At 44.3% G+C, this 26,957-nt stretch overlaps 1 protein-coding gene across 1 annotated transcript in view; it reads right to left on the reverse strand.

Moving 5' to 3' along the window:
• LOC147701910 (cytosolic phospholipase A2 gamma-like) overlaps positions 1–26,957 on the reverse strand; it is a 749,579-nt gene that overhangs the window by 343,934 nt on the left and 378,688 nt on the right. Inside the window, exon 7 of the mRNA XM_086928722.1 lies at positions 21,765–21,882. Coding sequence (XP_086784848.1) covers positions 21,765–21,882 — 118 coding nt within the window. The remainder of the gene's footprint in view (positions 1–21,764; positions 21,883–26,957) is intronic.

Below are 26,957 nucleotides of genomic sequence, written 5' to 3' on the forward strand. Positions count from 1 at the left end.
AAAAGAGATCCAGTGTGCAGTGATGCACATGTAATCAGTGGCTTGGCAGTAGGCCTGGGCGCTAAATTCCGTTCCGGTCGCAGAATTTGAGGAATTTCATATTCCGCGGAGAAAGCAAAATTGCCCAAAATTCGGCGTTCCACGACTTCACAAAATGTTGTGCTTGTTCGCGTTCTAAAAATGCGTGTTCGCGAGATATTCCCCCGAGCCCGCAAACAGCGATTGCAAACAGTAAAAAAGCATTGCGAACAAGCAATTCCACGTTTTCGCGGAATTTCTGCGTGTTCGCAGAGATCTTTTACCGTTTCGCGGAGATTTGCGTAATGCGATTACGCAAATTCCGCCCACCCCTACTTGGCAACTAGTCCACATGTCTGTTGTCAGGTGGATAGTGTGAACAGCACTCTTCTGCAAAGCTTGTCCAAGCAATTCCAGAACGTTGTGATGTTGTGCAGGAACAGCAGCTCTGGCAATATAGGACTGGCTGGGAACCTTCCATTTTGGGCAGATGGCTACCACAAATTCAAGAAAACCTACCCCTTCCACAAAAGAAAAAGGGAGGAGGTCCAGCACTAACATTTTAGCCAGTTTTGCGTTGTAAAAATGTGTTATTGGGTGGTTGCTTCCGTACTGCTCCTCTGACCTAAACAGGCTGAGAATTGTAGCCTGGATTTTTTCTTTTCTGGTGCCACTGATAGAGGTGATTTCTTGAGACCAGATATTGTTAGGCTCAGTGCGCAGTTTTTCGTTGCGGTACTCTCTTGCCTTGGACCACTTGGTGTCTTGGCCTGACTCTTGTGCCATTGTGATGTTACTGATGATGATATGGGTGCTACTACTGCACTGCTGGGTACACAGCTGATTTCTTTACCGGAGAAAATGTCTGCCTCTTGTTCACCTTCCAACGTGACCAGATCTTCTTCATCCCCTCCACCAACAACACTTGCAGTTTTTTGCCTGCAGAGATGCACCTGCCACTGGATCAAGTTGTGTTTTCTAAGATGGGTTGTTTGGCCTCCGGTACCGTAGTTTGTACCAGCTTACCCCAACTAACACCTACTCCACAAATGTAGCATATAGCAATGTTCACCTCCTTTTTTCTAACTATAAAGAAGTCCCAAACTAGGGAGGTCAACTTTCTGACACTGCTGGTGCCACTTGCAATGCCATATGAACTGGTAGGTGGGTATGACTTTTGACTCTGTGCAGTACCTACTTCTACTGAGGTGGTTGTTGTTGTGGTGGATGTATGTCTCTGTCTGGACTTTGTAAATATGGCAGCTGGAGGTGGTGTTGGTGGTATCTGTGTTGGTGGTATCTGTGACACATCCCTCACAGCAATTTGGGATAGGGTAATGCCGGACTCTATTTGCCCGGGGCTAATGTCAATGGTTCGTCATCATCATCATCCTCTTCTACATCTACTTCCATAACGCTAAGGCTTTCTGGAACCTTCCTTTTCTCTAGCTTTGTCTCGTGGCCTGAGTCACACTCAGATTGAGGTGGGATCAAAGTGGAGTCTAGATCATCAGAAGGGGTTGATGGACTAACCCTACTTTTCCTTGCTGGGAATCTGGAAGACAATGGATCTTCTGAAAGAGTGGCTTGCTCTTCTTCTTCCTCAGCAGGAAGCTCGATCCCCTGAACTGTCCCTACTCCGGGAGGAACAACTACTATTGGGGTGGATGCGACTGTTGTTGCCTACTTATCTGAGTTTCCAGCATTGATTGATTTGTGATAACGATAAGTCAATTCCAACATCACTGCTTGTCGGCGTTGTCGTGATTAGACTCGCTGCCTCAGCGAAAGACATGCGTTTGGGCCTTGGATGGTGGGATGGGTCCAGTGATGCAGGGGTGCTGCTCCCAGCTTGTTCCCCGGACATCAGCTGCAGGTGCAATTTTTGGTTCGCCAAAAAAGGTCTTGGGCGACATACGGGTAGTAGTAAGTGGCTGTGCCTTCTTCTTCTTCTCACTGGCAACTTTCTTGGTACTGGACCTGGTACTTTTCTTAGGGGCCATCTAGAAGATGTTAGCACAAGTTGAACAGATGTCTGTAGTCACACATCACGTGACGTTCTGTGCAGGCCTTCTGTCTGGCAGTACTATGGGTGATGTTGTCTCCTCCTCTTTTGTACACCTAAAAGAAAATAATTAAGAAGAACATCAGTGAAATGTGGTTCAATTAGTAGTACAAACAAATATAATATAATTTAGCGTGTGGTCACACGTGCTAGTGTTATTAATATTATTACCTCAGTAATTAAAACAATTAACAATATAGTGTAACCATTTGTGAGACTTTGACAACCACAAGGGCTTCCATGTCACACTCTGTACACTAAAGTAGTACAGTCAGGAAGGATGGGAATGAAGAGCAACAACAATCCAAATGCAACTGATTGGCATTGTGCATCAAGTGGGATGCAGCACTTAGGAAGCTGAAGCTGACAAATCACAATGGAAGCAATAAGTCAAGGGGAACAAAGGGAAGATAGACATGCAGGCCTATATGGCAAAAGCACACTAACTGCCTCCACAAAAAGGCCGCCAGCCATATGGTCACACATAACACAACAACAACAACAAGCAGGAGGCTTGGAAAACAATGTGGGCAAGCAGGTCTATATGTGTGGACACAGACTTTACAAAATGGCCCCAGGCCACATGGGGAGCCTCAGCCAAGGCAAATGATAGCCCACTATTACAAACACACTCACCCACTGTCCAGACAATGGAGGCATGCTAGACAACACATCTTAAATGCAACAATGTCAAAAACGAAAATCCAGAGGGTTAAAAAAAGGTATGCAAGTTACAACCACACACATCCAACCATGGAAAATATTTATTTAACACACACAAAAAAAGTGAAATACCAAAAAAAAACCACACATTTTATATTTCAATCCAATGCCATCCATGCTCCAAATTATGTTTAAAATTTAACAGACACCACAGATACAGTTGTTTCATGCACCCATGAGTAGCTCTGGACCTATTGGTTGGAAAACACATTGGCAGCCTAGGCCACAAGGTGAATCAATTCAAATCAATATTGCAAATTCAATAAAAACATGGAGAAAATGTAGTGAACTATGCTACATTTTTTGGGGGATAAAAGCGGAAAAAACTTCATGCAAAATAACAACCAGCAAGAAGACATGGCCCCCTCAAAGAAGGCATGAAGGTCTAATGGAGAAGCACAGTTGTTGTCCCTTCACAAAATGTCAGCCAGCCACATGGCCAGGCCACAACAACAAGCAATAAGACAGAGAATGCAGGCCTATAGCAAAAGCACACTGACTACCTTCACAAAAATGTCCGCCAGCCAAATGGTCACAACACACCAAAAACAAGCAGGAGGCCTGTAAAACAATGAACTCAAGCAGGCCTATATGAACACAGACTTTACAAAATGGCCCCAGGCCACATGGGGAGGCTCAGCCAAGGCAAATGATGGCCCACTATTACAAACACACTCACACACTGGCCAAACAAAGAAGGCATGCTAAACAATAGATCTTTAATGCAACAATGCCAAAAACTAAAATCCACAGGGCTTACAACACACATCCAACAAAGACATTTAACACACATGAAAAAAAGTAAAATACCCCCCAAAAAATATTTTGTGTTTTAATCCATTGCTATCCATGCCCTAAGTGATGTTTAAATTCAACCGACACCACAGAAACAGTTGTTTTATGCACCCATGAGTAACTCTGGGTCTACTGACTGAAAGGCCAATTGGCAGACTACTGGGTTACATAGTGAATTAAATAAATATTGCCTATTGATTTCAAACGTTGGAGAAAATGTAGTGAACTGTGCAACATGTTTCCTTTATAAAAGACGAAAGAATACTTACAATCAGATGCATCTGCCATACCAAATAGTTTACATTCTACGAATCCCTTTTTGACTGATGAGCCAACACCAAGAGGAGCAGGGTCAAAGAACTTCATAATACCTAATGCTTGAGAGTCCTTTCTGAAACTGTAACTATAGGACCTGTAGTTCCTTTATATCAGACAGTCATGGGAGGATAGCACATACATACATTAACCATTCTTACTGGTGTGGGAAGAGCTCACAAGTCTACTAAGGGACAAATTAAGCCTAACTTAGCATATCCCAATGAAGGTACTTCTCAACAATGGGATGAATCAGGAGTTAGTGGAGGGAACCTCCGAATCAAGAAAGACTGAATTTATTAACTAGTACTGCAGAAAGGATTATGGAAACTCCCATTAAAGGACCACAGGTTCAGACAACTAGAGCCTTACAAATGGGATCTTGAGGTTCTGAAACCCATGTCACTCCACAAATGGAGAGAGCTAGGGGGGGATCACAAGAGGGTACGTTAAATGAAAGAGTAGGGCCAACCCCACAGGAACTATATGATTTGATTAAGGAGATAGCCCCTTCTGCCTTTGTTAGGAATGTGTCAGAAAAGGGCATTTTAGATGTAGGATATTACTGAACAATTGAGAGATAACATCTTCACGGACAGTAAATATAGATTTGGAGTTGTCCATGATTTTGAGCAGTTGTGGTCTCAGCATGGATTCATTACCTCTTCGAGTTCACCTAACCGAAATGTACAGGGCGTCAAAAACCTATTGCTGTCATTACAATCCCCAGCTCAAATTGCAATAAAACACAGTTACTTACATTTCCATACAAACACAACTCAACACAGAAGTTTTTCAGAGAAAAACAGTCAATGCAATCCTATGGAGGAAAATGTAGTTTTTGGTTTGCAGATAAGTAAACAGTCTTATGGGTTGCATTTCTGGGGTTAGATGAGGGTTCCCCCAGGGTCAAGGATGCACTCTAAGAGCACCTGCACCAGCACTAGGGCTGCTGGGTAAAGAGTACTGAGGCGCAATGTTAATCTATAGGGCTAGGTTCCCACCGGTTGGTGGCTGCTCTTGGGCAAGCCAAGAGGTTGAGGGAGTAAAGCTCTTAGGGTTAAGCTCAGGGCAAAGGGGGATCCAAGTTAGCACACAAGGTGCACCCACAGCAGCACAGGGGCAGCTGGGTACTGCTTTGGCGTCGGGTGCCCTGTTGTTTCCAACAGGAGATCTATGGTCCGAACAAAGACTGCAAGCTTGGACACAGAGACTTTCTGGAGGTGACCACTGGTTGGAGAGGTAAGTTGAGATGAAGGAGGATACATGGACACTGTCAGTTGGGCCACCTAAGGTTGTGGGATGCCAGGTGCAGGGGTGTCTATAGGCGTTGGGTTTCCTTACCAGCTCTAATCGCAGTCGGGGGGACCCTCCAAATAGAGGCTGCAGGCATCAAAGGGAGGCTTGTGGTAGGTCAGGGATCACCAGATCCCATGTCGAAATCACTGGGGGGACCTCTTGGTGGTGTTGAGCCACTCGAACTCTGGCCATGGGCGTCGGGTGTAGAGTAGATTTGGCAAGAGTCTTGTTCTTGAGCAACTCCGGTGCTCATGGAAGACACAGTCTTGGTAGGGAAAGTGGGGGAGGTTCTCTAGGTTCTGGGGGCTGCTGGCTACCGGACACCCTGGGATTCCACTGGATCAGGTTGAAGTCAGGACAGACAAGTAGGGCTGGGGTCAAGGCAGTTGGTATCCTCCTCTTCTTCCTTCAGCATGGCTATGCCATCCTTCTTCTTCTTGCTTGTCTGCAGAGGCAAGGTTAGGTGTTGCCACTAAATGCTAAATTTAGAGGTGTTTCAGGTAGGTACAGATTGTGCCAATGGGTCCCTTCCTTGGGATCGGAACACCTCTATTGTACACCAAAAACCTCTAAACTGACCTATATCACTTTAATAGCTGGACATTAAGGCTCATGCATAGAAGATGTCCCCACAATATTCACTTAACCAGAATGTTTTCATAAAACAATATTTATTATTTATTAAAAATTTTTTGATTGTTTTTCCTTTTTCAAGGAGTTCATTAATGTAAATTAGCACAAAACATAAAAACAAAATTGATATAATGGAACAACTCTACATGTTTGTTTTTATGTTTTGTGCTAATTTAAATAAATATTGTTTTATGAAAACATTCTGGTTGAGTGAATATTGTCGGGACATGTTCTATGCATGAGCCTTAATGGCCAGCTATAAAAGTGATATTGGTCAGTTTAGAGGTTTTTGCAGTATTTTCTGTTGTTTTCCCCTCCTCTAGGACCTTACATGATATAGGGGGTACCTTTCTACTTATCAGTGCACCCCCTATTATGCCAACATCCAGTGGGAGGGGGGCTTTAGTCTCACTCTGGTGTTTGAGGTCCCCCATCTTCAAGATGGCAGGGTCTAACAGTTGTGCTTTGCCTCTCCTTCCCCCCTCAGGGGTGGGGTTGGTAAAGGTGGGCACACCTCTCCTACTATCTTGGTTTTTTCCGGCTGATTCTCCCACCCAATGTGGGGGTTAGAACCGGTGGGGGCCACTTGCTGGAAGCAGCAAATGGCTGGGTCAGCTCACAAAGGCAGAAACCCATTGAAGCTTCCATTTTGTGTACCCTGCCTATCCTGGGGGAGGAGGCTTGGCACCTCTGCCCAGGATGTGCTTTGTTTCAGGACCCCGAGTACGGGATGCTCTCGACCCAGGGGTCTAGAATCATGTCTGGGGGTGACAGCTGGTGAGCAGAGTTAGCCCGTTTTTTTCAGGGGGCATCTCGGAGATGCCCTCTGAGTGCATTAGGCATTAAATCCCACACTGGCATCAGTGTGGGTTTAATGGGCTGCAAAGTTTGATACCAAACTTCTAAGAATTCAGTAAAGCCATAATGGTGCTGGGGAGTTCATAATGATAAACTCCTAGACCATATACTCTTTATGGCTTTACTGCATTTACCATGTCTAAGAATGGACTTAGACACTGTAGGGTTACAGTGCGCATGTAACTGTACCCTCAACACTGTGCACCCAACTAGAGGGGTGTCTTACCTATACCATAGGCAGTGGGTTGCAGGCAAGGCCCATAGGTATGTGTGCCATGTCGACTGTTCAATTTTCTCTGCACCAAAACATGCAACCTGAAATGGCAGTGTGTGTGTGTTGATGTACAAGGCCCCTAAGGGTGGCACAATATGTGCTGCAGCCCTTAGATGCCTTCCCTGGTCACAGTGCCCTTGGCACCCATGGTACCTTTTACAAGGGACTTACATGTGGTCAGAGAGGTGTGAATTGGGAGTACAAAGGTACAGTTTTAGGGAAAAAACATAGGCCCTGGGTACCTTGTAAGCAGGAACCCAGAGCACACTTAGTCAAGGAGCTTCAACATCGGGCAAAAAGTAGGGGGCAACCATGCAAAAAGGGGCACTCTCCTACACCTATCCAATCAGGCATAATGATAGCCTAACTGTAGCACAACTACTCCTTAGAGAGTTTATAACATGTTTTGGATTTTTGACTTCTTTGGAATCAGCTACAGAAACACATTTTAATAATGTGATCATATGAATGCTTTGCGTGATATTACAAATTGAACAGAAGTTACACTGAGTATTTCAAACAGAGGCATCTAGAGTGGTCTAACAAGTGAATGGAACACTAAAGTCCCATTTGGCAAAGGTCTGTGCCTCCTCATCTCATGGTGAGATGCTTTGCATTTAGTGTTGATGAGTTAGAGAACTGTCCCCACACTAATTCATAATGGAGTGGTCTATGACACAGCCTACAGTCCCGGAAAATCAGCAAGTGAACATAACTAATGATTTGGTACTCAATTACTGTAAAGGATTGGCTGATATTGTCCATTCTGTGTCTCACCAGGTTGGCGAAGATACCAATTCACCACAACAGGAGCAGTGCCAAGACTTGTGCCCTGGAGACTGCCTGATATTCAAGAAACACATGCACAAAATGTGTTTGGAGCCTCATTGGCATGGGCTGTATCAAGTGATTCTTGTTATCACAACTGCTGTCAAATGTGGTGGTCTGCCTGATTGGGTGCATGCTGCCCATACTCTCTGAGTCACATGTACCCTTGAAAATGATGTGCTTGCAGTGGATGTGACGGTGGTCACAGTGAGATGTCCAACTAAGGTCAGTAACAAAGCAGAGAGGGTGCAAGCTGCTGGATCTTGAAACACTTGTTCCAATAAGGGTGCAAAAGAGTCAGTCCTTCTAGGTAACGAGGGCCAGTTGGAAGATTGTCCTGATCCCATGGTTGTGAACAGTACCAGCGTAAAGCGAATGATAAGTGTAGACCAATCACCCAAGAGAACTTGCAGATTGAGGCAAGTTTTGGGAGAAGGTAAAATACCTCCAACTTTAAATGAAGTTTCAATCCATACTGAACAAAGTGACACAGACAATTATGAGACTACTGTGAGAAAATCAAAAAGAGCAAGGGTACCAAGTCAGAGATACACTGCACCAGAGTGGACTTATTTAGAAGCGGCAAATCCCTGGGAGAAAGCGTATCATACTTTTTGTTTCAAGGACCTGAACTCAAAAACCACCTTGAGGAACAGAAATGATAACTGAAATGATAACAGACATTTTTGCAAAGCAGAAGGATACACGGAAAGTGACTTATGAATAATTGAAGAGGCAAAATACACCAGATAATGCCAAACCATTGAAAAGTGTGCGTTGTGAAAGTTGGAAAGCAAAGAAAATTTTGTTTCCTGAGCTGGAGAAAATATAGTTGCGACAAAGTCCTACGTTATAAGGTATTCCTAAATTTTGCCAAAGATGATAATTTCCGTTTCCGGACAGATGGAAAATCCAAACCTGGTATTACTAAAACTTAAATATAAATGTGCTTGCCTTCTAGCTGCTTTTTCTATAATTCTCATATTAATACTAATTAGTCTAAACCTGCCTCATCATGTCTATGTGAAGCATGATATTTACGCTACCCCTGTTACTGAACCAATAAAGAAAAAGAATGGTGGAGTTGTAACTAACAATCTAACTGATAAGATTTTACATCATGATCAATCTATCAATGATTTTTCTTTAAATGTTTAACTAAACTCCTCTATGAGTATGTGGACACTATGGATGCAAGGGATTGTCATGTATGTATGCAACTACCTACCTCAGTATCAAAGGGAGTGACTTACCATCACTTACCCTTCACATACGGCATTTCTTGTAGTGTACTAACTAGTTTATTTTATCGCAAAGCTCAATTTCAATATCATTATGATGTTATCTTTTCAGAAATTACTATCAAGAAGAATCAGAATATTGTGCCTGATTCACGGATGGCTGAAATAATGGGTGAATTTTTCCAACCTACGCAAAATATAGATACAGTATATGAGCATAGACATATTTAACTTGCATTTTACAAAATGTAGAAAGGGATTTCATAATTTCAGTCAAGGATCGACGTGGGGATATTAAGAAAAAGGCTGAAACCCAATCAAAAATACCACCTTGGGCACATCGGGAGGGGGTAATTAAAAAGGGGGAAGCACACTCTACTATGGACTGGCAATATAAGAGAAAGCTATGCATATTAATGAAACTGAAGGAGCTTACTCTCAAATATAAAAGTGAGATTAAAATAGCCAAATCTGCATATTTCTCCCTCAGGATAAGGTCAGCCATCAATTTCCAAAGAGAACTTTTTAATATTGTATGCCTCTTGATGTCACCCTCCATGTACCAGAGGGTGGAAAATTCCCAGGTCTTCTGCAATAAGGTAGCAGAACTCTACAAGGTTAAGGTCACAAAGATTTATGCTGACTTTCCATTCATCACCAATAGCCCTGTAGATTCGGGATATCGCCGCCTCTTAGTGAGGAAGGTGGAGCCACTAAGCTTTAAACCCTAAAGGTTAGCCAGATTCTCCCCACTTACAGTGCCTACAATTAAAATCTTTACAGGCGGCACTACCTTGGGTTCTTCCAATTACCTCTGTCACTTCACGGTCCTGCAATTAGTTCCTGATCTGATGGCAGAGGCCTTGGAGCTAATTTACCAGGATGGCTTGAACTCAGGGGTGTACCGCCAGGGCTAGAAGGAGGCTCTTGAAGTTCCCTAAAAGAAAAAGACTGAGGGACACTCAAGGAATTTAAAACACTTGTGCCCTAGTCCTTACTGCCTGCTCCTGCTAAGATCTTGACAAACATTTAAACCAGGAGCTAGCTAAGTAGTAAATACTATTAGATCAAGAACTCCTGGACTCTTCTCAGAATGGATTCAGGAGAAATTATAGCACTGAATCAGCACTTTTAGATACCTCTGATAGTATTCGGTGAGAAGTAGATCAGGGAGGCACAGCAATCCTGGTTTTATTTCACCTGTCAGCAGCCTTTGACACCATAACTCAATCACAGTTGGTGTACATGCTGCAACAGGCAGTGCTGAAGGATGCGGCTATCAGATTGTTGGAATCCTTCCTATGGAAGAGAACAATCACAGTCAGTTGTGGAGAATTTAGAGCACCCCTTTCAGCTTCCCTGTGGGGTTACCCAAGGGTCATCCCTGAGCCCCACTTTATTTAACTTGCATATATCCCCTCTAGCAAAACTAGAACGTTCTTTTTGTTTCCTGATCCTCCTATGAGGAAGATACCTAAATCATCATCTTAACCTTTGATGACTAGGATGAGGTAGTGGACTGATTCAGGGCTTGTGTGCGAGAGATCAGAAGCCGGATGAGGGAGAACTGGCTAACCCTGGTCGAAGCACTACGCTACGCTCGCAGAGTTTGCGAAGTTTGCGCAACTTCGCACTACACGAGCTGCACGTAGCACAGTGCGAACACGCGCAGTGCAACGTAGCGTAGTGCAGCGCTCATTTTTTGCTTGTTTGCAGTCCTGAACGTCATGTTTGCGACCGCAAGCAAGCAAAATGACATCCCCGCGAGATTCTCAAGTAAGTAAGGTTTCTCATTGTGAGTGGTTTTGATATTTTGATATTTTGAGGGGGTATTTATAAAGCGCAGCGTTCGCTCCGGAGGGAGCATCATGGCGCTGAAAATCCTGAATGCCCGGTCAAGCGGAGGCGCGGGGGAGGCTATATGGCGGTTCTGGTCCAGTCATCAGGGAGGTTGAAAATCCAAGTTTTAAGAAGTTTTCTGAAAGGCTTCTCTAAGGTCTGCTGTCTCAGGTGTTTGGGCATGCTGTTCCAAGCCTTGATGGCCAAGGAACTTAAAGTTTTTCCGCCTTTTGACTTTAAGTTGTACCTGGCGGAGGACATGAGATTGTCTTGGGCAGAATGAAGGGAGCGACTCGGGCAGTAGTGTGGGAAGCGTCTGGTTAAGTATTTAGGACCAGTGTTGTTAAACGCCCGAAAGGCCACAGTAAGTATTTTGAAAAGTATTTTTTTATGTAGGGGTAGCCAATGCAGGGTTTTTAGGGCAGCAGAGATTGAGGATTTGCAGGGTAATTTTAGGACCAGGGGGGCAGCAGTATGGAGGACGCTTTGTAGTTTGGTCAGAGTGGATTTTTTAGTCCCAGCCAGGAGGGCGTTACAGTAGTCAACGCGCAAGATTATGAGGGCTGCTGTTACAGTTTTCCTGGCCTCAAGAGGGAGAAAGTCGAAGAACTTTCTGAGAGATTTAATTATGCCGAAGCATCTGCCGGCAACAGTCCTGGCATGCTGGTCGAATGATAGATCAGAGTCAAAAAGTACACCGAGGTTTCTAGCGGTAGTGACGGTCTGGGGAGGGGCAACAGAGTTATCCGGCCACCAGAGGGCTGGGCAGAAGGAGGTGTTCTTTCCGATGGGGAGGATCTCTGTTTTGCTGGAGTTGCAGCAGAGATGGTTAGAGTCCATCCACTGGAAGACTGCAGTTAAGCAGTTTTTAAGATTGAGCTCAGCTTTGTTTGAGTTGTCCTCTAGTGGTACTATCAACTGAGTATCATCGGCATACGATGTGACTGGTATGCCGAATGATTCAATCAAGGCGAGCAGTGGAATGAGGTAGACATTAAAAAGGAGGGTACTCAGGATGGACCCTTGGGGGACTCCAGAGGAGACCTTTTTCTCCTTAGATAAAAAAGGGCCAAGGGCGACAGTTTGCGACATGTCGCTGAGGAATGATCTTATCCATGATAGGGCTGTGTCTGAGATCCCTATATCCACCAATCTGTGGATCAAGATAGAGTGGGATATGGTGTCGAACGCTGCCGTGAGGTCGAGGAGTATCAGAATTTTTATTTTATTTATTTCTTTCGATTTGTATAGTGCTCTATAACCCAGGGGTCTCTAAGCGCTTTGTTTCCTTTCTTCCTCTGGTCTTGCAGCGTTTTGATTGTGTCAGTCAGTTCAATCAGAGCTGTTTCAGTTGAGTGTTTAGGGCGGAAGCCAGATTGTTGAGGGTGAAGTATGTTATGGGTTTCCAGGTAGGTTTTGAGCTCTTTATAAACTAACTGTTCAGTTATTTTTCCCAAAGCAGGGAGAAGGGTGATTGGGCGGAGATTGGTCAAGTCCACTGGGGATTTGTTAATCTTCTTCATGAGTGGTTTGAGAACACCCTTTTTCCATATGCGAGGGACAGATCCGGAGCTGAGAGACAAGTTGACTATGTCATTGATGGTAGGGTTTATCACATCTATGATTTGATGGAGAATCTTGGGGGGGCAGGGGTCGGAAGGGGAACCGGATTTGCACAATAGAATGGCTTCTCTGGTTTGAGCCAGGGAGACAGGGGTGAAGTTTTTGAGACTACCAACTGGAGAATCAGGTTGGTCCGGAGTAGGAGGCCCTTGAGGGGTAAGTGGAGGGGGGAAATTCCTCTGGATGGAAGCGATTTTTTCGTCGAAGTAATCTGAGATCTTGTCGCATAGATCTTGGGATGGGGGGATTTCGGGTTGGAGAGCCTTGGGCTGAGTAAAAGTTTTTACTATAGAGAACAAGGCTTTTTGTTTCTGACTAGCTTCATTGATGGCTTTTACATAGAAGATCCTTTTGGCCGATTTGATGTTAGAGAGGTAGTTTTTCCTCTGTTAGATATAGGCAAGAGGGTCATCATTGTCATAAGTTCGGCGCCATTTGCGCTCCGCTTTCCTGCATAGTAGGTGAGCGGTAGCTAAGTCAGGGGTAAACCAGGGGGCGTTGTTTTTTGTTTTCTTATGGGTTCTGCCGGGACGATTAATGGGGTTCCGGCTCTTAATTTCTTGTGTAATCCAATTGTGGAAGATGTCAGCATCCCTTTCTATGTTCCCAGATAGAGCAGGGAACTGGGGTTGAAGGATGGGATTGAGAGTAAAGTTTTCCTGGATGGTTTTCCAATTGACCGAGTTGTCACGATGAGGATTGGTTTTATTGATAGTTTGAGGGCGGCTGTTTGTGATGTGGAATGGGATCAGGCTGTGATCAGTCCATATCTGAGGGAGAGGGGGCAGGGTAGTGAGAGAAGGAAAATTAGTGCAGACACCATCGAGAGTGTGTCCAGGTAAATGGGTGGGAGAATTGACACTTTGTTGAAGATGGAAGATTTCAAGTGTCTGTAGAAAGTTATTAGTTTGTGAGTCAGATGAGGACTCAAGGTGCAGGTTGAAGTCTCCTAGAAGAGTGAAATGTGGATAACGAAGTAGGAAGTGTCCCAGAGAGTCGCTGAGGGAGTCAAAAAATTTGGAAGCATTACCGAGTGGGCGATAAATCAGACCGCCTGAGAAGGAGAGGGATTGGCTGAGTTTGATGGAGAAACCCATACCTTCTGTGTCAGTTAGGGGGTCTAAACTGAACGTATGACAGTTGAAGGAGCTTTTCAGAATAATTCCAACGCCTCCGCCTCTTCCTTTCGGTCTGTCTTGTCTATGAATGGAATAGCCCTGTGGGAGGGCAATGGCTATATCTGGGTTGCTGTCTTCTGTGAGCCAGGTTTCTGTAATCAGGAGACAGTCCAGATCGGAGTCTATGATGAGGTCGTGAATATCTTGGCTATGTTTACACATAGACCGAGCGTTAATCAAACCACCTTTGAAGGGTGAAGGGGAGGGAGGGGGAGGGAGGGGGATTGAAGGGCTGGAACGATGGTGAGTGACCAGCGGCATTGAATGCAACAAGCCGAGCCTGATACCTTTGATAGGTCAAGTTTGCAGGGGCAGTCAAGGTTACCTCGTTACCTGGTTGCGCATGCTCGCGACCGCTCTCAATGAGAAACTACCAGTTCGCGTTGAGAAAGCTGCAGCTCGAGTAATAATCTACTCGAGCAGCAGAAAACTACAGCTCGCACTGTGCAAGATGCCGTTTTCAATGATTGCACAGTGCCAGATGCTTGTCCGCACTGTGCAATCATTGAAAACACATCTTGCACAGTGCGAACATGCTACTACGCAGCTCGCGTAGTGCTACGTGAAGTTTGCGTAGTGCGAAGTGCACTTCGCGTAGCTTCGCGTAGCACTACTTCGCGAACTACGCCCACCCCTAGGACTGGCCAAAAATAAATGGAGAACAAACTGAGATCTTGGTGTTTGTAGCCAATAGCTTCATCTAGACAAACCTTTGGTGGCCAAAAACAGCTCTACCACTCCAATGGTTGCTGTTCGACACCCAGGTATTCCCAAATTCTCCTCGGTTAGATAAGGACAGAGATCTCTTCATTTATGCCAGAAAAGTAACGATTGTGCTTTAAAGCACTCTGCTTGACTCACAAAACCATCCACACTCAAACTCTCACGGTTTGAATTATTTCCATATATGATGGTGGTTCCTCTGTGTAAGAAAGCTAGGTGGGGGGAACTATCCTTCACTGTTGCAGCTACCAGGCTCTGGAAATCCCTTCCAGCACATATCAGGATCCTTAGTTAGCTTCAGTTAAGTTAAAGCTTGTTTTTTTGCAGATTAACCCTTGTTCTTTTTCGGGTGTTTTGTGCAGCTTTCTTTCTTTCATTTCTCTGTCCTGCATAATGCGTTGATGCCTTGATTGGTCTAATGCACTCTAACAGTGCTACAAATACAATACAATACAATACTGTGATTTCTAGTTCAGAAATCTGACCCTCCATTTCCATGACCCTGTTCCTCATTCCTTTAGATCCTGGAGCAAGAAGGAGACCTCCACCTCCACCTCCTCAATCTTGAATTCCAGTGCAGAGCAGGAGGCTTGGATGGCCTGTAAAATGACATCAATGTTATCTGGGGTCAGAGGCAGGGCAGGCCCGTCTGGTAGATCCAAAGGCCCCTGGGTGGCCGTGGTGGGAGCCATGTATCTGCCAACTTTGGTCTGTGTATGGGTAGTTGAGGGTTTGTCATGGTCCATGGTGTCCGTTTAGCAGCAGAGGGCTGAATCCAACCGTCAAGTGGATCTTGGGCTCACCCAAGGGTAGGTGAGACAGGAGAAGAGGTCAGGTAGGCAGGCCTCGCCAATGGGAGGAAAGGAGGCTCCATCCTCACAAGAAAGATGACAGGCCTCAGGAAGTCCAGAACTCGCGCACAATGGCATCCCACATCTCAGGGCCAAGGTGGTGCTGCAAAGTGTGGAGGAGCAACAACTATGTTCAATAGGCAGGAAGGGCAAGGGCCTCCTGGTCTGATTGCTCCTCCACAAACTGTGGCGGGGCAGCACAAGCAGCAAAGTGACAGGACATGATGGGTAGAAGGCGAGGTGAAACAGCATCCCCTCAGGAACCCGCACCTCAGGTCTCAATGAAGCATGATATCACATGAGACCTCTTCACCTCTGGGTGGCAGGCATCACAGGATTAGGTTGTCCAGGTTCCCTGGCAACAATTCTTTAACCACTCAACCGAAGTAGCAGAAGACAAGTCATGGAGGCTGCGGTTGCCACAGCCCACAGGGCCAAAGAAATGCAAAAGCCTTAAGGGCGGATGTGCAGCCCCCAGCTGTTCAGTGGACAAGGAGGCCAGTCTGAGGAGCACCCACTGCAGCTCCAGGGGCACTCTTCTCCCCTAAAGGGCTTGGGTGCTCCATTGTAGCACCACCGGGGTCTGCCTCTGGTGTCTCCTTCACATGGCCCCACGTGATTCAATGTAGCTGCCCTGGGGCCCAGCTCTGGGCAAAAGAAGCCAGGGCATGAGGGCCGCAGCAGCCTGTGGTGCCAAAGGAAGATGCAGGTTTGAGAATCTCCGAGTAGCAACGCAGCTTGTGGCAGTTCAGTGGACAGGGTGTCTTGGTCCAAGTATCACTCACCCTCCTCCACACTGCCCCAGGCATTCAGATGGAGTTCCCCTGGGGCCCGGTTCTGGCGCTTACTTGTAGCCTTGGGGGTCCGGCTAGGGAGAGGTGTGGGGGAGCAGTAGTAACAGTGGGCAGCCTTAGCTCCCCGCCAGCACCACAGATTAAGGATGATCCAGCACAGTGGTTGGGAACTCACAAAAGAGTGTCTCAGTCTATTTGGCAACATTCCCGCCTCTGCTGAAGATAGATCCACTGCTACAGAAAAAAGCCTTACTGCAGCGCAGACAGCCATACTGAAAGAGTGCCCTTTGGCAAAGGGGAAACTAAACATTATAGTCTCTCCTTTACCTACCCTAGAGGCAGCGATTAAAGCAAATATATCAAATGCCTGCAACTTACACTTTCTTTGGGTGCAGTGGGCTTCTTTTTTAAATGCACAATTTTAATATGACCCTACAGTCTGCACACAATATGTTTTATAATACACTGTATATTTCCCACAAACTCCTACTACTTACCCATTCGAGTACATAGTAGACTGTTCTACACAGATGGCTCTGCACAGCTTGCGGTTGAAACCAAAAAAAAAATGCGTTGCTCCTTGTCCTGCAGCGCAGGGAAATTATGAAGATGGCAACATCATGTTTTTTCACGTAAACAGGGGTATTAGGAGATTTCAGTAGCACAGCTAGCAGAAATACATGCTTTCGAAAATTGCACTACAGAAAGAACATACAGCACCTCCCACAATAAGAGTGTTGAATTCAGGATTTTGTCTGCAAAGACACAATGTAGATTAGTGTTGAAACTGATTCAGGGATTGAAAAGGAGAGGCAATCAAAAAATAAGTAACTCTGGTGAAATATGACTGTCTTTCAGGAGAAGCATTATGTGCTAAAGGGAACGGTGCTGACGATATGGCTGAAAAAACATCAGTGCAAACCTCTAAGTTGCCTTTGAGTTTGACCCATGAAACCCCCAGAGGATTCTTCCTATAACCCATAACCCATACAGTTTCACCCACGCAAGCAGGCATCTTTTCTTTCACCTTCTACCCATCCTTCAACCACCCATTCATCTGATTCCTATCGGCCACCTATACATCCCACGCATCCTTCTCTGCCAGTCATATATTACATCTCGCCCATCCTTCCTCCTTCCATCCTTCTTTCCATTTTCTTTCAACCTATCCATCAAGGTCGTATGACTCTTAGTCTTCTCCATAAAACTTTTCCAGCAGAGTTGAAGTCAGATAGAAGAGGCCATTAGTTACTCAACTCCCACCACTAATGCTATTGCTCTAAGGGTAAGTAAAGGGTGTCTTCTTCTTCAATCGCTGTTCACAACTACTTTCTCTCTTTCAACATACAGTGTATACCCTTGCAGCAAGTGTGTAACTATTGTCAATAAGTGAGGAATATATGTTTAACTTACCAGCGACCATCACTTATGCTGGCTCACCCACCCCTGTGGCATCTGCCACATCTGCTGCTCCCTCCTGGCTGGCGTCACCTGCCCCACCGTTGGCCCCAGCACTGGTGGTCTATACGCCTAGAAAATACATTGCACATTTTGTAGATGCATATAAACCTCCCTCTATTTATTCTTTTTTACTAGCAAGATTGAAAAAAATAGTTAAAATACATACATACACCACTAGTATAAATTGGGTACTAAAGTAGAGTAGACAGTAGTAGTATGTCCTATCCTATCAAAAATAGTAAAATATCTGGTTGGAAGTTTTGTTGGTGGAAATTGTCGAAAAGCCTCTTAAGAAGACTAGAAAATGGCAACCCAAAGGCCTGGACACAGTGGCTAGAGCTATTGGTGAATCTGAGTTGTAAAACTTTTTGAAAATAAAGAGTGGCCAACTAGGCAAGCTTAGCTGCAGGCATACTAATAGTAGTAGTACAGAGTCAGAGCAGAGGCAGTTAGAGGCAGGGATAACAAGAATTTAGAAACAGATAGATTGAAGAAGATTTGGTAAAAAATAAAATTAGGAAACGGAAATATTAGTTCGGAAAAAATAAGTTGCAGTAAAACTTAGGGAAATATAATTAGTAATATTAACAACAAGAGCACTTACTACGACCAGCAGCAGAGCCCTCGGTAGAGGAGAGGTCCTGGCCCTAGGCGGCATCTTCTCCAGCTCTCGCCGACTCCAACCCCATCTTTTTGCACCTGGGTGCTGATTATGTAACCAATAATTAAAAAAAGAGACAAACATGATGATTGGTGTAAAGCAAAAAAAATATTTTAAAAACGTTAAAAAAAACATTTTTAGAAACAACAATTGCAATAAAATTGACCTATCTAATCTGATCGACTAGTAGTATCGCGGGATTTACGGTCCGTCTAGTTATTATTTATTGACTAATCCAGTGTTCCATTCTGATTCCAGAATCCTAAACCTAAGTACCACCTGACCTAGCCCACCTATTCCAGACGGGCCCATTGTTCACTAAGTTTGCTTTTCCATTTATTTTACTCCTCAAACATACATAGATGGAGGACGCATGCATACATTTGCAAACACCAAATTATTGGTTGGTTGCTGCTGATGTTCTGCTGATGATGACTTAGTTGCTAGATAACTCACTCACTAACAAACTACAAAAGGTTCTACTAAGGACTGGAGTCCGCACTCAGCAGCACGTGACGTGGCGGAGGATGTGTCACGCAGACCGCTAAAAAATTACCAACTAATACTAAGTAACTAAACTACCTATCAATACACCAAGGTCATAGTTCCAGGAGGACAAAAGAAAGGACTAGAGTATCTCTAGCATTACCTAACTAAGTTCTCTAAACTCTCTTACATAATCAGCCCAAGCGAGCGCAATGTTGCAAACAAGTAAGATTAGTAGCACTGTGCACCTGTCTAGTGTCTAGAAAAATAACAATCACAGAAGATTTTTAAACATAACTAACCTGCAATGTAAGCATCAGCATTCTTGCTAATTGGGAAAAAATGTGTTTTCGCAATAACAGCAACACAGAACACTCAATACTACTATAATTAGCTACTCACCAAGTCCACTGCCCGGTGCACCCTCGCCCACCAGCAGTGACCCTCCTGGGTAGGGTAACCGGAGCCGGGTCTAACGCCTGCTGCCAAGGTCAAGGGGAGATGGCGGTGAATAAAAAACAAGGGCGGCCACCTTCGCCTATGTAAAAAGGGCTCTGGCTGCATCCCTTCCAGGTGCCATCTGCCGCATGGAAGGTAGCGCTTCTTCGCAGCAGGCACCTTCCCCTTGCTAGTGGAGAAGATAGCGGTACCCTTAGCCATGTTTCTGGGTGAACAGGTCAGAAAAGAAAATGTAGGAGTAAATAATAAAGGCAGGAGAAGAAGTAGGAGAATAGAAAATGAAAGTAATTTAAAACAGTAGAAAAAAGTTTAAAAAAACACAGTAAAAGTAGAAATAAAATGCAAAATATACACATTCAGGGAGAGAGAGGGATAGATAATAAATGAAAAAGATCAAAAAAACTGTGTAAAAAACAAAGGATTGGAAAGATTAGAGCATGATTAGAAGCAGGCCCCAGAACCATGCAAAGAGTAGTAAAACAAGATGGGCACGCCCCCTGGCGACTGCGTGGTGAAGTTTGCATGATATTTCCCCCCAAACACAATCCGCATTGCCAATCATCAAAAACATCTCGCGAGCATACGCAAGCATGCGGAACAAGCAACCCGCATAGTGTTGCAAAGCTTTTTGCCGCCCAGGGTTAACTTCAACCCCAATAACAAAAAAAGGGGAGGAAAGGAGGGTCCAAGGGAAAGTTTTAGGACCTAAAGCACAGTTATAATCCCCTAATCAAGACACTATACTACCAAAGAATAACTTTGGGTCTATGAAAAACACAACCTCTGTTTGTTTAAAGTGTCTATACCTGTTCTGTGTATCCCATAGTATGTATATGGCATACAGCGGGACTTGTCTCGGTGTGATAAGTTCCCATCAGTTACGCACACTGTACCGCCCTTTTCTCATCATTTGGGCCACTTCACAGAGTGGTGAGTCCAAGTTGTAGGCACTATACACAGTTCTTAATGTGTGGTGTCTATCTAGTTGTAATAAGGGACTCTAAGGGTGGTCAGCTAAGGTGTGTGGTAACTCAAAGCAGTGCTGAACACAGAAGAATTGTGAGTGATAGGAAAAAAGTGCTCTATTAAAATTTGGATAGTGGGCGCAAAACAACTTTATTCATGAGCCGTCCACTCCCAAAAATTAAAAACTGTTAGTGCAAAGGATCAGTAGTTTAAACAAATATCTACTGGATGGATTATAAGGTCGACATGTTTCTGCAGTTTCTGTGATCCTATTGGTATCTACTGCTTCCTCAGGACCATAAATAACTTTGCTGCTGCTTCAAAAAAAGGTGTGCAATTAAAGAAAACAAATAAATGATAATAATATTACCTCAATTTGTCCTCTCACTCCTTGGGTATGAGAGGCATGCTCATCTCCTCACCTGGCTACAGCTCAGGATAAAGGGGCACCGCTCTGTCCGTCGGTACTCCAAACAGTCAGATGACTGTGCATGCCTCTCATACTAGTCTAAAGCTCCGGCCTCCAAACTGGAAGTACAGAAGTATCCTCAAAAATTGTATGCAAAGCTATGAAACAAGCAAAAAGCAACCACAGGGAGGCATTACGTGTTGATCCCTCCACTGAAAGAGAAGGAAGACCAACCTATATGCATCACGATCTACAACAGTGCATCCAACCAAGTGAGCAATATGTTCAACAAGCACTGGCGCATGCTGAACAGCTGGAACACACACTTCCCAAAACCAATGTTCTTGCACAAAAAGAGACGCAGCCTTAGAGACATGCTGGTACACACACAACCACACACGACAAGGGATAAGAGATCAGGTCAGAATTGAATTGCTCCATTGAAAGGACACCACACCTGTGGAAATTTCAGTGTGTGCCATTTTTAGTAATCTTTGAGTGTGTTATTCATTCATGAAAGTGGATTTGTTGTCCCACTAAGTGTCCTTTAATAATGATTGTGGGACTGAGCAATAACTAAAACACATCTTAAGCAAATAGTGTTCAGTAGGTAGTATATTGATTGCACGTTAACTAGTTTTCTGATTTGGGTTGGCACATTGACTGAGGCTTTAATGCTAAGGGGTTTAGAAAACTGAATCCTGCAAACTCTAAAAAAAATTCTAGGAAATGTACCAAAGTAGTAAACTACATAAAAGATACCGTCATAATAGTGTATGCAGTATTTTATAGTTCTAGTAATTGGTTGGCGATGGCTATGGAGCAAGGGGAAGCATAAGGCAATGGGTGGTTGGCATCCAACTGTTGAGAGTAGCATTTGACAGTAGCCATCCTTGGATGTGGGAAACCCTTAAATGTGGGATACTGCTGGAGGATATAAAGCTCCCACTGAGTTCATTCATTTTTGGAATTTGGAAAATGGGAGCACAGTGCAAATATGTCCATATTCCTTTAGGTAGACAGAAAGGGTAATAGAGCACCCGCATTGGTGTAGGCATGGACGTAACAAACTAATCTCGATGTCCAGAATTCAAAATGCGTTGTGAAATAAAGAAAACGTTTGCAGAGGTTTTCTCCAATACAGATGGTATATTCTAAATACGGTAGACCAAGAGAGTCGGGACACAGGAATACCAGTGGTATACAAACCATTGCAGTGTCATTCCTTATGCTCCATATTGATTACATCTTTTTCTGTTACTTGCCTGGGTTTGTAAAATTTGTTTTTTCAATGGTATCCTTGTCAATTGCAGAACAGATACCATATGGCACAGATCCATTTTCAAGAAATGGTTTCCAACTGGACATGTGGTGCTTATTATACTAAAAAAAAACAGAAAGATGTGTTTTCAAGCTTCAAACAATTATATAATTAAATTCATGCGTGCAAAAAAGGTTCCAAGGGAAATAGAAACATACATCAATTCATTTATGAGCAGGAATAGGGTCACAAATAATTTTGTTACATTTGCCAAATATTTTTTACATTCATGTACACCATCAGCCATCCACAGAGACTCTTAGCAATGCAAAGAATATGACTCCAGGCATGAAGCCAATTCTAGCAACCCATGGCTATTAGTTAATAATATCGCATAGCTGTTTCTCTCAACTCCAAAAGCTAAAGTACCTGTTTATTTATACATTTTGTTTAGCATTTTAACATAGCACAACACACAGAGCTCCTTACAAGCAACTGCTGGAGTTAAGACAGGACTCCTCAACAGTTAAATTTCAGAGTCGATCGAATCCAGGGCTCCTGATCCATCATCATCTCATGGATTGACCACAAATACTTTTTTGCTCTGTTGCAGGATGTGTGGCATAACCTTGCATGCTTATTGAACGGCAGCAGGTCTGTGGAGTGGCCTCACTTTCTCCTGCCTATCTTCCACCCCCATGAGTCTCCATTCCCAGCCTGCTCCCGTGCCTCATTCTCCAGGGGGACCATCAGCCTTTTAAGTTCATCCAGTACCATGTTTCACCAAGCGACTGAAAAATGTGTGTCTTGTCCCCCTCAATCACCCTGAATCTCACAGGGATCAATAGGATATACGTCAAGCTAATAAGGCGCAATTGTTGTTTAACTGCATGTAAGAGCTAAGCGTACTTTGTAACTAAGTGGTGTAATAAGGATACATATAGATGTGGTTGCATTTACCCAAAAATGCGAGAAAGCTGCAGGAGGAGGTCACAATCTTTGTAATTGAGAAGATGAGCAACAATGAAACAAGGTGCTATTCCTGGCAGAGAAGACTGCCCTAGAACCCAGTTTGCCGGCTAAATTGAAAAGAATTTTGGAATTTTACTGGCCAGAACTCAGGACTGAGAATGTCTTCTGCAGTCTTCAGCAATAAACTTGAGATCTCTTAACTTGGCATTTAAGGGTTTTAATTGTGTTTGCACATCCTTCAATGTTGGGTCATAGAGGTCAGCACAGATTCCTTACTGTCCACATACGCTGTGAGCTTCTATGATCCCCCTAAGCAAATTGACTATGTCAATCTTTGATGCTAGGGTACATTTAGTGTCTAGGGTCACTTGCAAAATCATATACAATTTCCCTGTATATTCTTCAAATGTATACGCCACTTGCTGAAGGGGTTAGCTACTGTGAGTGCTGATGACAGTGACTCCATCATGCCCTTGAGAGGGGATGCTTAGTGGTCTTGGGCTTGAAATCATCCAGAACAGGCCGCTTCACAAAAGAAGAAAACAGCAACCTTGGGAGCATGGTATATTACCTGGAACTAACTCCATATTCATTGAAGAATGTCTCTACAGACTAGATAGGATACCCCAGAGTCCAGAGCAACAGTGCATTCATACCCAGCTCTCTAGGCTGCAAAAGGAGTGTCATTTGATTGGGACTCCTCACAATACCTGACATTTCAAAGGGGAAAGGAAGTCTTTTCGGCATCTGTGGCTAATCCAAATCAGCCCAGTTGCCACTGGTAAAGGGCTAAGCCTGAATACAAAAACATACATTTTTTCCCCAGGTAGTGCCACAGTTACAGGATAGTCAAGTTGTGCGGTGTATCCACTGTAGCTGGGGCACCTCCACAGACCTAGGACAGCCTCAGGAAGGGCCAGACAGGTAGTCAGGGACAGATATCATGCAAAAGGCCCAACATGAAGTAAACCCCCAAAAAGGAAGGGGATATTGCAGTCTTGAGGCACTGAGCAGAACCAGGTGCTCAAACACAAGATATGCCCAGAACAACACGTATCTGGCACCTGGGCAATTGGTGGCCGTAGAGTCCCACAAAGTCAGTAAAGCACCCCAGGGGCAAATGCCTCCCAATTGTGCACAGCGGTGACCCATCACAGCAAAATGGGATCAGTAAAATACTCACGCGGCCCATGTGCCTCTAGGATCTATTAAGGACAGCTGTGTAGGTTGGGGCTACCGCACTCCCTCATCTACGGCCTTTTAACCTCCTTCTTTTCTCTGGGTCCACTTATTCCAACAGGATTTCAACTTGAACTTTGCCGGGAGGTGCAGGAACCAGCAGATGCCCATTGCCGGCCACACAGCAGATCCTAGTATGCCCTCCAACCTCATCCGGAGGTTTGCAGCCACAACAGACCAGTTGGGGCAGCCAGCCACAAATCCAACACCGCTAGGCCTCACCAATCATACAAGGTCCACCGCCGGCTGTGAATAGCCACCAACAGTCCCTTATGTTACAATGCCACACCAGGGGGCACAGATGATTGACTGCAGCATTCCATTGCCACCATGCACTCAGGATAAAAGAAAGATTAAGCAGGCCTCACATTGAGCTTAAAGAAGTGTGTACAGTGTCGTTTCCATCGTAACAATGCCCCAAAATGTTCAACGGGTGTCCGAAAGACCATATTCCACTTTAACAGGAGCAGTTAGTAAGCCCCACGGAGATCTAATTTGGTGAAATATTTGACACCATGGACCGACTCAGGAATGTCCCTGATTAGAGAAAGTGTGTAACAGTCCTTTATGGTGGCCTCATTAAACCCACAATAGTCAATAGGAGCTCTTAGCTTCTTGACTTTTTTGAGGGAAGAATAGAGGAGCTCCATTAGGCAAAGACCGGAAAATATGATGTTTACTAAGATTTATATATGAGATTCTGGCTCTGGCGTTGGTTGATATGGCCCTACTAGAAGAAAGTCCATGTCCCTAGGAGGAGGAAGTGACACAAAGGTAGGCTTTTTAAAAACATCACAGAATTCTTGGTATATCCGAGGGTGGACCAGGTTTGTACAATAGTTTAGTGGGACTGAACTTCAGAAAGTACTTGCAGAACTGAAGCCCAATAGCTTCTGTCAGAACAAAAATTGTTGCTACAGAATTGAAAGGAAAGAGACAAAATCCGAGATTACTTGCTGATGTAGGGATTGTGTCACTCCAGTCAAGGTATCCCAGGCACAATGCCATAATTTGGTGATATGATCAGATCAAACGCAATCATCTCCTTATGATCACCTAGCGACACTAAGAGACAAACAGTTATAGAGGTCACAAGCTTTGACTTATCCTGTAGATGGAGACCTATTGATGGTTTGTACATGATCTGGTGAAGACTTCATCATGACAGGAATTTGTAGTTTCAGGGCACAGCTTACACCGACATATATTCCAGAGGCATCCGAATCTAACAGAGCATGAGAACGATGAACTGGATAGGATGGATTCGCAGAATTAAATTAAATTTGAGCAAGCCTGAAGCGGACCCATCGGAGGAACTGAAACCCCAAGGGAAGGCAGAATCTTCCACCACTTTATCCCTTATAAAGGATTAGATCTGGTGTTTCCTTGATGTCTAAAAAGTCACACAGGATAGTCTTGCAGCAGATAACTTGGGCTTGCGCAATTGAGACACAGCCTATACATTATCAATTATTTTCAATGAGGGACAATGGGCCTCTAGAGGACCCAACCTACATTGGTTCATCTGGTGAAGGATCAGTAGACTAAGTTGGAGTCTCAGTCCGTTGTAAGATTCAAGGAAAAGTAGTAGAAGAGAACCTCTGATTCATCCAGCTTTCCATTCTCCTCTCCTTAAGTCTGTGTTATATCAGGAGAATTTGATCTAGGAGTTCAGAAAATAGAGAGGCCTGCAGAACTCCTGCCACTTCATCCTTAACTCAACCCTTAACCCTCTTCGGAATAAGGTCATTGTGATGTGTTCCACCCAAGTAGTTTTAACAGTCATCTCAGAAAACTGAGCACAATAGGATAGTATGTTGGAATTTCTATCGGTCATTTTACCAGTAGCGGCTGCTACCAAACACAAGTGGTGGGATAGGAGGGGAGAAGGAGGGAGGGGGTGGGAAATACAAATTTTATAAAGCACTTAGCTATACCACCGACTACCGGCCGCCTCTTCTTCTTCCTCTATCCTCTGTTCTCCTTCCGCAGGAAACACACAGCCACGCAGAATTCTCTGATCAATCACAATGCTGCCTTAGCAGTGAAGTGATTGGTCTGAGCGCTTTGGCTCAGCGCTAATACAGTTGCTAGTATGCTGTGCATTTTCTCCAAGCATGCAGAGTGTGGATGATGCTTTGGCCGTCCGAGGCGGCTGGCCAAACCACCATGCACACTTTAGGTGCAGCCACCACTCATCCCCCTGTGAAGCGGGGGGCCCAACGCGGCCGCCCTGGCTTCAGCTGCAAGCTGAATACAGAAAACTAAACGACAATAACAATCGATATTATCATTTTTTTAACTCATTTGTTTTTGTATTCAAAGCTGAATAGAGAAAACAAAATTATAATAACGAGTGTTATTATCATTTTAATTTTTGTATTCAGCTTACAGTTCCAGCAGTGGGGGAACGCTCCTTTGCCTTAAAGGAGGGGCCGCGACTAAATTTTACGCAAGGCATCTTTGGCAGAAGGTTCACAATCTGGTCTCTCAAACATCTTGTAGAGATTCTCCCAAAAATGGCATTATTGCGCAGGCAAGGGTCTTTGGCCATAACCAAATAAACTGCCCAGGCCAGGGCTGCATTGTTTAGAGAACCAATTGAATACCCCACCTTGGACTTGTCCAAAGAAAACTGACTTGCCTTAGGAATACATCCTTTTTGACATTTGACAAAAAAGATATGGGCACAAATAGCAGGACTTCTATGCAACAGATAAAGATTATCACAGTTTGACGTGGTCCTCTCTGCTGGGTCATGCCCACATATTTTGCTTTCATACGTCCTATTTTTCTGAATTAGTTTTTGTTGCCCTTTTTTACCATGGCTAACCAATTTTTATTTTTTATTTTTTTTATTTTGAAAGTTTTATATAGCGCTGGCTAGACCCAGAGGTATCAGAGCGCTTTACATGATCAGGATAGTAGAAGGCAACCATGGTATGAAAAGCATAATAACAAAGTAGAAAACAACATACATTTCGAA

This window comes from Lissotriton vulgaris, chromosome 7 (genome assembly GCF_964263255.1).
Source record: "Lissotriton vulgaris chromosome 7, aLisVul1.2, whole genome shotgun sequence".
Classification (NCBI taxonomy): domain Eukaryota; kingdom Metazoa; phylum Chordata; class Amphibia; order Caudata; family Salamandridae; genus Lissotriton; species Lissotriton vulgaris.